The sequence below is a fragment of the Embiotoca jacksoni genome, unplaced genomic scaffold (genome assembly GCF_022577435.1).
Source record: "Embiotoca jacksoni isolate LCO1_2020_lvr unplaced genomic scaffold, fEmbJac1.0.p SCAF_19, whole genome shotgun sequence".
Taxonomy (NCBI): domain Eukaryota; kingdom Metazoa; phylum Chordata; class Actinopteri; family Embiotocidae; genus Embiotoca; species Embiotoca jacksoni.
Genome location: NW_027185329.1, coordinates 7,613,754 through 7,626,113, shown reverse-complemented (window position 1 = coordinate 7,626,113; position 12,360 = coordinate 7,613,754). Strand labels below are relative to the sequence as shown.

General features: G+C 39.2%; 2 protein-coding genes across 2 annotated transcripts in view; one reads left to right on the top strand and one right to left on the bottom strand.

Annotated features, from left to right (window-relative positions):
- LOC138200530 (homer protein homolog 3-like) overlaps positions 1–7,535 on the top strand; it is a 49,389-nt gene extending 41,854 nt beyond the window's left edge. Inside the window, exons 9-11 of the mRNA XM_069153306.1 lie at positions 1,135–1,245; positions 2,251–2,331; positions 4,039–7,535. Of these exons, the coding sequence (XP_069009407.1) occupies positions 1,135–1,245; positions 2,251–2,331; positions 4,039–4,224 (378 nt within the window). The 3' untranslated portion in view covers positions 4,225–7,535. The remainder of the gene's footprint in view (positions 1–1,134; positions 1,246–2,250; positions 2,332–4,038) is intronic.
- A 796-nt stretch (positions 7,536–8,331) lies between these two features.
- LOC138200529 (ubiquitin-ribosomal protein eL40 fusion protein) lies at positions 8,332–10,695 on the bottom strand. Its single transcript, XM_069153304.1, has 5 exons — positions 10,620–10,695; positions 10,134–10,245; positions 9,313–9,399; positions 8,949–9,051; positions 8,332–8,481 (listed from the first exon to the last, which is right to left on the bottom strand). Exons 2-5 carry the CDS (start codon positions 10,234–10,236, stop codon positions 8,388–8,390), a joined length of 387 nt encoding a protein of 128 aa, XP_069009405.1. The 5' UTR covers positions 10,237–10,245; positions 10,620–10,695; the 3' UTR covers positions 8,332–8,387.
- Positions 10,696–12,360: the final 1,665 nt, after the last annotated feature.

Below are 12,360 nucleotides of genomic sequence, written 5' to 3'. Positions count from 1 at the left end.
CTTTCCTTTTTACCCATCAGGCAGGTTCTCATTTTTCATGTTTGTCTATCAGCTGGATTATGCAAAAACCCACCAACACATTCCCATGAGACAAAGTTTTCAGACTATAGAAAACCAAATTTCCCAAAAACAACTTCGCAATGCAGATACCAGCAGTTCTTTTAATTGTGAACCATGTATTAGCCTCAGACAATAACAACAAAGACCATGGTTTCAAATTCAAGGTAACCATTTATTAATTAGAAAAATCACTCAAAATCTGCTGTAGTCAGCATTTAAACAGTCATCTAACAACTTTTTTTTTTTTTTTAACCTTGTAGCCATTTCAAAATTGCTCTCATTCAGTTTGAGGAAATCAACTGAAGAGTCAGATGCCGACGTTGTCAAGCTAATGTCAGTTAGGGATGTTACATGGCTAAATACAGGCAAAAAAACATTTCTAAAATATTAAATTATTAACAACTAATTTTTTAAATCATTGTAATGCTATTTGTTTAAATATGATCTCAAGTCTGGAATAAAATGAAATAAAATGTTTTTTGTTTTTTTTGGCCAGTTGAAGTAAAACTGTTTGGCCTCTCAGCAAGGCCTCTTACCACCAGGTGAGATTGAGAGATTAAAAGCATTGTTGAAGTGACGTGGTTTCATTTTGTCTTGTCTGCTGCTGATTTTCATCATTCAGGCTTCGAACAAGAACAATGCTGTTCACAAAGAATGATTATTTCTTAACATTTTAATAGATCTTTAATTATTATTGTGTTTAACATGACTTGTGTACTTGCTGTCCTTTTGTTGAAATACACATACTCCAGAGGCTACATCAAACCAGTTCTCCCTGACCTCCACTGGCTCCCAGTCACTCTCTGAATAACACAAGACTGTTAACGTCACGTTGGTTTCGCTGCCTCTGTGATCTCGCTCTCCAGTCCGCGCCTTCTCATTATATCAGCTACAGAGATGCTGAATCTGTGGTGACAGTTGCTGCCTCCTGTTCCCGGGTTTCTCTACCACCATTTAAAAAGGCGCTCACACTTTTAACAAATTAAAAAGCTCTGATTGTGTTGTTAGTCTCAGTCGTGTCATCTAGTTATGTTGTTTTGAAGTACGTGTTCTTCATGTGTCTGTGTGTTCCAGGTGGCAGAGCTGGAGTCCCAGCTGGGGCATCCTGCTGCTGGTCAGCCTGGTAAAGAGGAGCTGAGTCGGTCACTGGAGGAGCTGGAAGCCCTGCTGAGCGCCAAAAACCAGGCAAGACACCAAGTTCTCTCCCCGCGCTGCACACTCTCCAAATCTGTTTGCCTTCTTAAAGGGAAGCTCAGTGTAGAAAGCTTGCAAATATAACAGCAGACATAAAATATTGCCAGCAATCCACTGGATATGTCAGCATGAATATCCATCTGATATTAAAAAAAATAAAATCCTGGAAACATTCAGTAATACTGTAACTTGTAAATTTATTAAGGGAGTTTGAGTAGAAGTCAGTTTGAGTACTTGTTCACTAAATCATCCTCAAGGTTTTTAATGAAGTCTCTCTGCTTCAGCTATCTTGATTTTTATCTTGTCCAAAAGATAATGACTTCATAAAAATTCAAGTGGGCATAAACAATAGAGCAGAATGTGTTTTCTGCCTTTTACGTACACCCTGCTAGTTTCTATTTCTGCTCAAATCTGGATTCCTCTCTAAAACACTGTAATTTTTCTTGTTGATTCAGGCTGAGAGTGCAAACATCTCATAAAACACAAGTTAATGTGGAGACTTGAGGCAGGATGCAGATTTCCATCTGCTGCCACCTCCATGTGAATTTAAAGTATTATCTTATTATTATCTAGTATTTTTTTGCTTTTTATATCCATATATCAAATGGATGGTGGACACACTCAGCCAAAATCCATTTTCTCTGGATAAATAAAAGTGAAATATTATTTAAAAGCAGCCTGCTGCTGTCTTCCTGCCTCATTAACGTGACCACATCTGTCCCGCCATTTTAACAAGTTCCACTTTAGGTAACAGGATTGTTGCTGGGTCAGACTGGTACGTGTCCCTGGAGGCCGAACCCCCTTCCTCCCAGGGAACATCAAGGTGTCCCAGATCTTATCCTCGACCCCTGCTGTATGATAAATGACTCGGCTTCTTTCTGAGCCACATCTCGAGTATTTTGGTGCAAAACAAGAGAAGAATAGTTTGCATCTCATGGATGTGTTTTGGGATCAGGACTACGGTGCGTTTACTATTTGAAATGACTGTGTTCCCAGGAAATCCACAGTCTGCAGAGTAAGAAAACAGATGTGGGGGAGCTGGAGAAGGAGCGAGAGGAGGCCATGCAGAGATTCCAGGTAAATTGATGACCAGTTTAATCTCCATTGTTTCCTTAAAAGTTGTTCTGGAGTGCTTAAACTGACTCATCAAACTGCAGTCAACAGTTTGTTTTGCTATACAAATACAGTTAGACAATGTCACTTCACTCAGACTTATAGCTTTCATCTACTGGCTGTTTTAGCTGGCAACTATTTTGATAATCAGTTAATAGTTTAAGTAATTTTTCCAGTAAAATTACTTATAGATATATATATATATATATATATATATATATATATAACTTGTTGCTCAACATTCAGATTTTTTTTTTCTTTTGCTGCATTTATTTAACAAACTGTTAAAATAATTACACTAAATTTGTCCTGCACAAACTGGTTTTCCTCACCTCCATTTTCATTGTCACTTCACTGAATAGAGCTTGTGTTATGTCAGAGAAAGGGCCCACTAGTACACTATGACACTAATCAGTCACTCTTTTCACAGTACAAACTATTTACCTGATTTTAACTCTGTAGATATTTATAGTAGTAATTGTTATGGTATGTTTTAGTTTTATTGATGCATCTGTTTTTGTTGTTCTCCAAACCAGAGAGTCACACAGCCTACTGAGGAATAATCGAGGCAATAATAAGGGCACCTGTAAAAGAGACAGTACAGTTCAGACCAGCAGCAAAGAATCAGTGCAGCTGAATTTAAGATTTTCAAGGAGAAAACAAATTGTATTGAATTTCCTCATTAATGTGACAGATCATAGCTGATGCATATTGCATAGACTTCATTAGGCCCTATATCATTCTTACTAGAGGTGTCAGCTGTAAATTATGTGCATTCATATTTGACCTTTGCTGTCTTTGTGTTCATTCCATAATTCAGGTGCATTTTGCTTACAGAATTACCTCATAAAACACAAAATTGCACATTTAAGTCTGCAGTATAAACAGTTTAAAGCAAATAACCCTGAGAGAAGCTCTTCAGCAAATTTTATTTCAGTCAGCAGCCACACAAACAGTGAAAAATTAGTTTAAAAAAAAAAAAGAAGTAATCAGTATCTACCAAAGTAGCTTTAAAGCCTGATGTTTTACTTGTACCTGCCACAAAGATGTACTGCATTTAATGCTGTTATCAGTTTGAATGAGCAGTTTTAGGTTTTGTTACAGTATTGACTGGTTCTTTACTCGTGTTAAAATCTAAATGCACAGAAAGACAGAGAGAAATAATATAAATGCTGTACAGAGAAAATAGAGACTTGCAGACACTCTGGGATCAATTATAAACCTCATCACGAAACTAAGTTTGCAGGTGTAAACATTTTAATAGAATTTGCAGTAGTATTGTGTAGTTATAACATTTTAGGTAGTTTGAATAAGTTGCTTGTGATCTTAATTGACTGAGGTACAGCCCACATGGAAGAAAGAAAATCTACAAAGCACTTGTCCTCCATTGCACTGACATTTATTTTCAGGGAACACTAATGGACCGACAGCAAAACAATTGCAGTGATTACAAGAATTACTTTGTCCATTTTGCAGACAAATTTGATCTGATTTGCGATACGACTCTGCAAGATGTGTTTCTCAGAAAATGTCAAAATTCACACTTTGGTTGTTCATGCCAACATCACAAAAGTACAAAAAATATGTCAGATATAGAGCTTGGACACTCATGCAGGAAAAAAAAAATCCAAATGATAGAATTATTTTTCTAAACTGCTGATGTGTCTGCAGGAGATGGAGAGACGAAACACAGAGCTGGAGGATCGAGTTCAGAGTGCTGAAAAAACGCTGGCCTCCAACCGGGAGGAGCAGGAGCAGGCGGAGGTTGACGTTCGACACATCATTGAGGTTCTGGACATCAAAATCTGCGACCTGAGCGGCCTGAGAGAGAGCCTGGCAAAACTGGTCGACAAGTAGCCTCAGCAGGAGTCTGGGTGCATCTCCACAGTGAGCGCTCGGTTCCTCCGTGTGGCCTTGATGTGAGTCTAACAGCAGCCGTAAATCAAAGCAGCATGGAGGAAAACACACAGTTTACCTTCTGTTGTCTGTTAGCTTTTCATCCGTGGAGGTAAAGAACATGTATCAGAAACCTCTTAAAGGTGCTATGTGCAGAATAAATCATAATTTTTCACCATCACTAGCTGACAACTCTGAAAGAACAGCGCCCTTCCCTCCTCTTTTTCATGCCGTGGCAATCGAGTGCACTTGGTGGTTTTCGGTGTAAAATGCAGAGCAGAAGCTGCAAGCCTTTCAGTCTAATATGTTTACAGCAATGTTACTGATGTCCCAAAACGAATGAGGTGATGATTTATTCATAACAAATAACACAAAGCACCTTGCGAAACTTGAAAAAGAGGCTTGCTGTTTTTCAAAAGTATACATTTTCAGCAGGTATTATAGGACTTTCAACTTGTTTGTAGGAGCTCTAGTTGTGTTAGTTAGTTCTTTTTCTCAATAAGAGGCAAGAGTAGCAGCAGGGAAGAATAAAAAATAATATTGCCAAAAAAACAGACAAATATGTGTTGTCGTGCTGTTTTGCAGAGCTGGAAGTGTAAACCGCTCAACCGTGTCCAGACAGACAGTAAAACTGCAGTGCTGTAAGCTGCATCAGACTGGAGATAGTTGGGAAATAAAAAAAATTAAACATAAGAACCTAATCATAATTTTCTGTATTTGGTCCACAAAAAAAACAACAACCAGTGACTGTCCATAAATACTTATATTAATGCAGCTCTTTTTATATTAAAATCCCAACATAATAACATTTATGTAGGAATAGATTTACATGTTACTGTAAAAGTCAGTGCAAGTAAGACAATAAAAAAAAGAAGCTAGACTAGTAAAATGTCTGGGTTATAACAACCTTTCGTTAACACTGTGGAGATGTACCCAGTCGGAGTGTGGACAGGGTAAAAGGACACTTGGAGACAAGGACCCTGAGGACGGTTCCCAATCATCAGTCTGGACCGGGCTCACACCGGCCAGAGCGTCAACAAACTCGAGATGCAACAACAACCTGCTCCCGTTCCGTCTTCTGAGAATCGGCAGCCATTTTTTTGGTTTTTTTTTTTGTTCATGCTGCAAAATTCAGGGCGAAGGTGTTCCAAGTTTGTCCTCTGCAGCAGCGTGTTGGACAGGAAGAAGAGCTCCTGATGTGTCCCCGTGGACACAGGACGCTGCCTCCCGCCCCGATGCTGATGAGTCCCAACTTGAGATTTCATTGCACTTGATAATGTTTGTGCCAAGTTTCATTTTTGTTTACATTTGTTAGTGTTTGCAAAAATGATCCAGTTCTACTTTATGTACTTTTTCCTGTGTTGCTCAACACTATCGGTTACCATATTAGTAATAACAGCCCAGGAGAGAGGCTCAGCGGAGCCGCAGCGCATCGATCACGACTACGAGAGCGCTGCATGAGCTCTGCAGAAGCCCCGCACCTGCTGAGGAGTGTGAAGCTCTGCGTCTGTGTGCATTCATTAGCAGTGTGCAAACTCAAGACTGCTCGAGTTCAAAAGCACAACCGCAGTAGTTTTAGTAGATTGGTACTCAATTGACTTGTCTATCGGCGTCGTACGTGAACCTCTGATGCGCAATATCTATTGATCTTTGCTTCTTGACCCCTGATGGGTTATTGATTTCCTCGTGACAGTAATATAGGTACGAATAAGGTGCAGTTCTTTGCAGCTGATGATGCAGTGGCTGCCAGCATCATCATAGCGGGTCAAAATGTGAAATCTGTTAATGTAATAAACTGCAATATAATGTAGTAGCACCACATTATTACATTACCCTGCATTTATGGCTTTGTAAGGCTGCAGCTCGTTGTGTATATTTTACACTAAGTTAAGAGTCTGAGTTACCTAATTGACATTTTAATACAGGTAATCAAAATAATCACGTCAGCAGATCTAATAATCTCCATACAGTAATAATGAAATGTTGCTGCATTATGTTGTGATTGATCACATTAACACCCGATGCAGTCACGACGCAGTCTGGGGGTTCTGACATCAGCTACGTGCAAGTATTACTGAATTAGCAATAACATTTCTAGTATAGTTGCCTGTCAATAGTTAATACAAGTAGTTTATGGATAATGAGACCTTTGAAAAGCCTGTTTGTTTTTATTTTCTCATGGCCTCACCAGAATATGAAAAACTGATACCTTTTAATCAAGCATGAAGAAAACACACAGCAGACCGCCTGCTCCTCTGCACGAGCTCCACACGGTTAATGTTGGAAAACGCTTTGCTTCACAACAGCCTTATTCCAGCGTTTGATGACTGCACAATAAAACTGTAAGTTGCTGTATACAGACAGAGGGATGGGTTTCATCTGTTACTACGGCTAAAGCATCCACAGGGAGGATTTTTTTTTTTTTTTTCCCCCCTTCAGGGTCAATTAGGTATTGATTTATTGTACCGAAAAGTGTCACTGCACATTAAGTACTAACGATAACAGCGTTGTAACAGAATGTGAACTCCGCCTGCAGCATTATTGTGTAGCTACAGAAGATTAAGGAGAAATCCACCTCATATTTGAGACTTTTTGAGGACCTGCACACATGTACATTGCTTTTTGTTTTCTTTTTTTTTTCTCCATTTATTTGTTTGTTTTGTAATTATGATTCTCTGTGGCTGCAACAACAAACCACGTTTTAATACTGCGCCTTGTCTTTTTTATCTTTTCATCATTGTCTTCTGGGAAATGTAGGAAATCAAAAGCTGAAGTGTAATTAGTGAGGGCTGGTTGAGACATTGCTCACACCATAAAAATGTTTTTTAATATCTATGGGTGAATTTCTCCTTAAAGACACTGGAATAACGACTAAAACATCTGCCGGCTATGAGACAACGCAGTACCAAAGATGCACCACGTCATTTTGAATTTAGCCACATCAACTGGAATAAACACACAACCTTAGTATGAATGATGCCGATTATAATCTCCATTTGAATTTCACTTAAGTTGGACTTTTCATTGATCAGTTTCCGAAACATTTGACCCTTCAGTACGACTCCAAATACCTCAGAACATTTCCGTTAGTTCAGGATTGTTTCATTTAAGTACTGTTTAACGAGAAAAAGAGTAAAAACAGTCTTGTGGCGTTTGATGAGAATTTACTGAACCCGAGGAGAGCAGGCGCTTGTATGGGATTTGAAAATGTGAGATGAATTCCTTATATTTGTACAGAACTGTTTTAAACATTAAAACTCAAGTCATGCAGAGTCACTGCTCTGGTGTTTGTGTGATGACGGGGTGAGAAAGTCTGGGCTGGGTTGTGTCATTTCACGTTCCTACTGTTTGTAACTTGATTCAATATTTACCTTTGAATGCTATTTTAGTTTTCTGTTACTGAATTCAAAGCTCTTGGTATTCAACATGTCTAATAAGAGTACCGTTTCTGACTCGGGTCATCGCTGTTTAAGATTACAGGCGGCAGACAGATTGGATAATGAGCAGCTGATAAAATATTGAGCAGCGAGTTATCACCTTTCTAGTCTATTCAGTCCTCGGCAGTCACGAGTGTCCATTACCTGTGCTGTTAATGAGTTAAGACACTTGGATCTCGTTTGTGCTGCGCAGTGCAGTCGTTTTAAGCTGACGCAAGTGTTGCGTGGCATTTTGTGTGCCAAACTAAAGTGGGAACCACAACAAACCTGCACAAACTGGCATAGTCCTGCTGAGGCTCTGGAGCACGCTGTTAGTTTCTACCGGGGCCAGCTTCAAGAAGCAGGTTTACCAGAGTTACTCTGGATGACTCTGCAATCAGGCTTCCGAGACGAGCCTGTGATATAAACTACATGCCAAACTCTCCCCGTGAATCTCTTTAATCTTCATTTAGGAACATTTTGCAAACAGTAACCAGAGCTTATTAGACCAGTTTCATCTTGCTGCAGCTAATCTTATTAGTTTCTCTGGGAGTTAAACCCACACAGCCTACGACCACATTCATTAATTTCAAATTAAACAATTTGTCCCATTTCTTCCAGTGATTCAATAACACAAATCAGACAAGCGGCATCATTTTCTTACATTTATTTTAACACAAAATGACAGTGCCATTTCAGTCCAAATGTTTACTTCAGCTTCTTCTTGGGGCGAAGGTTGTTGGTGTGTCCGCACTTCTTCTTGCGGCAGTTGACGGCGCGGGGGTGCAGACGAGCATAGCATCTGCAAAACAAAAGATCAGACATCAAATGTTTGGAAACATTTTCCTAAACCAGCATTCATGACTTGAAAATGATCAAAATGAATCTAAAGAGTTGACAAACCAAAGACTGGTGTTAATGAATATGACATTTTTTTTTTAAACATTTGTTTAAATGTTATATTAAATCAATTGTGTGACATACTGGTTAAATGCTGAGATATTCACTTCAGCTAAAATCTAAGGCTTGTAAAAATCCAAGTCCACACCTGCTGCCATGTCACTTCAACTACAACATTGTGAAAACAAATTACAGCAACTATTCCAACATCCATGTAGTTCATTACCTCTCAGTTCAAATATATAATCTTAATTGGCACACTGCTTTCAGTGCAGTTACAAAAACGTAGTCTAAATCTAAATTACCACCCACATAAGAGCAGTGCTGTACACAATTAGATAAAGGATGATATTTTTGGACTGGACTTACTTGCGGCAGATCATCTTGTCGCAGTTGTATTTCTGGGCCAGCTGCCTGAGTGAAGGCTCGATGATGCCACCACGCAGACGCAGAACCAGATGGAGAGTGGATTCTGGTTGACAGTTAAGACACCTTGATGTCAATCTCAAGTCACATGCACATACAGACCCACAGAAAGGCCTTTCTACGTGGGCAGCTTACAGTCAGATACCAGGTGCATTTTGTTTTTTTTGAGCATATCTGCACAATTATGTGGAAATTAAGCAAATTATGCACATCACGACTTTTCTGGGAGATACATGTTTTACACTTATTTGTATGCTGTTGCAGATTTCTTCATTCAACATTTCCGGCCTTGGAGAACAGCCGTTACCTTTCTGGATGTTGTAGTCGGACAGCGTGCGTCCATCCTCCAGCTGTTTTCCAGCGAAGATCAGACGCTGCTGATCAGGGGGAATTCCTGCAAACACAACAACACTTACAAACCATCCTGCATGTTTAACAATAACAGTAATACAAACTTCTACTTACAAGTCACCAATATACCAAGTCACTTAACGCGCTCCTCTAAACACAAACATTACAGTCTCGTCTTGCAAGATAAGACAAAATCAGATGACATTAAATATTTGAAACGAAATTGTAGGGGTGCTTATTGGTACATGATGATATTTTAAACAAATAAAAATGAATACTGTGGAGGTAATGGCTAAGCAGGTAAAGACAAATATATGAACAGGTTGGCAAATTTAGAAAATGACTGAACTTTACTGAAATGCAGCCTTTAAAACTGAAAACACAACAGTACTATATCCATTACCTAAGACGAGATCAAATCTATTATGAAGAGATGATCAAATATGTACACATCACCCCACCCCATCATTAAATGTGGGTTTTGGATAGAGATTTGCTGACAAACTTGCTCCTTATTTCTTTTTAATCCGTCAATTCCTGGTCCGACCAACAGATACTTCTCCTTAGACCAAATCTACAGCAAAACACCTACAATTATTCAACTTGAACGTTCACGTGTTACACTTGTTGACGTAGTCAGCATGAAGAGAAAGCGTCGCTGACTGCACGACTTGGGGTTTTTTTGTGGTTTTTTTATATATATAAAGTCGAAGCAGCTGTAATTTAAAAATGCAAAACTAAACTCCCTTCAAGTGGATCTTAAATGTGCCGGCTCACCTTCCTTGTCCTGGATCTTAGCCTTGACATTTTCGATGGTGTCGCTGGGCTCCACCTCGAGGGTGATGGTCTTCCCCGTCAGCGTCTTCACGAAGATCTGCATGTCTGCAGGCTTGTTGAGAGAAACCCAATGTTAACTACGACCTAACTCACACTAGGTTAGTTAAAACAAATAAAAACGTATTAGTAAAAAAGACAGTTTGTTTTCGACATTACAGTATTGACGGTAAACGCCTGCAGCGAGTAACGCTACGTTAGCTCGTGTTAGCAGAGCGGACTGGTCGATGGGGGCCTCGCCACATGTGAACCTCAGCGTTGAATTCAACTACAAATATTCTTGTTTTCCGGCTTAAAAACCCAGCCGCCACCGCAAACTATAGAAACGTCGTCGTTATACGAGTAATAATCTGTTATTTTTAATCACATTCAACGGCTCAACGTTGGTTTTAAACCGACAAATATACGCTGAACAAAACGTGTACCAACCGGGCGCTAGCTGAGCCTCAACGAAAAGAGAGCGGAAGAGGCTGACGCTGAAAGTACGTCACTTCCTCCAGCGATGTTCCCTCGGAAATAAAATTAAGTTTTGTATTTTTTTGAATTAAATGTTCTGAACTTTCTTTTTGAATCGGTATAAAATGTTAACAACACACGAAACGTACGTTTAAAAAAAAAAAAAAAAAAAAATCCTCTTCGAAATTGAATCGCTTATTTGAACCAGATTCGTTTCAAAAGCTCTAATGAAACAGCGCTGCAACCCGTTTACTTATATATAAAAAAAGGCTACAAAAAAAGCGAGAAGTACATAACATACTTTTAACGTGTCATTTTATTGAACTAGCACGTTAGTGGCAATTATACAAAAAGAAAAGGTAATCAATGAGAGAGTGGTCAATCACATTTTGAGTTTTGAGTTACTGCAATAATTGGCTGCACACAAAATGAGATTTGACTGACACCTGCTGGTGTAATGACGGAAGTAATTTTGAGTTGCATTCGTTCAGACCGGCATTTTGTCATCCAGGGATGTCTCTCCTCACCACGCCAACGTTGGGTGCATTCGACCTAATGCTGACTTAAAGTAGTGCATGCTGGACAACTTTGCATGATGGTTAGAAATCGTGTCCGACTTTAGCCGGCGCTGCAAAACGTCACGATGTCACGATATTAAAACCTCGCGGGAGCGAGGCAGCTTCACTTTTCTGAGTCAGGTGCTGTAGCTGCTCTTCTCCGACTGCACCGGGTCAGACCCTCCTCTGTGACAACATTGCTCTGTCCTGATAGGTTTAAAGTTTCACCGACATGCATGTCGTGACGTTTGTTTTTATTCTAAGACCTTCAGAGCAGTTATCACTTGTAATTAACTCTCCTAATTTATTGATTTGCTCCTTCTGCCGATCAGGTTTTTACATCTGGATAAAGACACACTAGTTTTACATCCAGCAAGAAAGCTGTAAAAAGTGGTTGTTTCTATTAAATACACTTAGATTTAATTTTATGTGTCCAACCCTGATGTAAACTGTCTGGTCTGTAAATTTTAGAGAACAACATATTTGGGTGAATAAACAGTGTCAGCTCATCAGTCTGAGATATTGAGGTCTACACATAAAATACAAACTGCAGAGCAGCATGATAGAATAGACCAATCAGACAGCAGGAAAACCTGCACAACTGCTCTTTGGTTTGTATTTTACGCATAGAAGTGTCAATATTTCAGACACTGACAGAGTTATAGACCAGACAAAGTTTACATCAGTGTGGGACACATAAAGTTAAATCTAAGTATGTTTAATAGAAACAACCTCTTTTTACAGCTTTCTTGCTGGATGTAAAAATAGTGTGTCTGTGTCCAGATGTAAAACTACAGTGTGTCTGTGTCCAGATGTAAAACCTGAGCAAATATATGACCGCTAGACATTTTGCCGCCATGTCATTTTTAAAGTAATTTTGATCCGGTGGTTTACAACGGATTGACTTTTTAATGCTGTTATACATTGAAGTCCATGGAGAGAGTCGTGTGTTTTCCTCCAAAGGGGGTCGGGGACATTTCTGAAAGCCAAAGTTCTGATCTCTGTGAACATACATGAACAAAACAACATGCGTGAAGGGGTGCATGTGTGGCAAGTGTAAATGCATGATTTCATGAAACATTTAAAATGATCATGGTAAATATGGAGCTTTTTTTTTTTTTTTTTTTTTTTTAAATGTAGCATTTGCATTTTTATGT

Coding starts and splice junctions, on each gene's coding strand:
- LOC138200529 (XM_069153304.1), bottom strand. CDS start 10,236: ATGCAGATCTTCGTGAAGACGCTGACGGGGAAGACCATCACCCTCGAG. Junction 9,400..10,133: donor TAAGATCCAGGACAAGGAAG/GTGAGCCGGCAC, acceptor TTGTGTTTGCAG/GAATTCCCCCTGATCAGCAG. Junction 9,052..9,312: donor CGACTACAACATCCAGAAAG/GTAACGGCTGTT, acceptor ACTGTCAACCAG/AATCCACTCTCCATCTGGTT.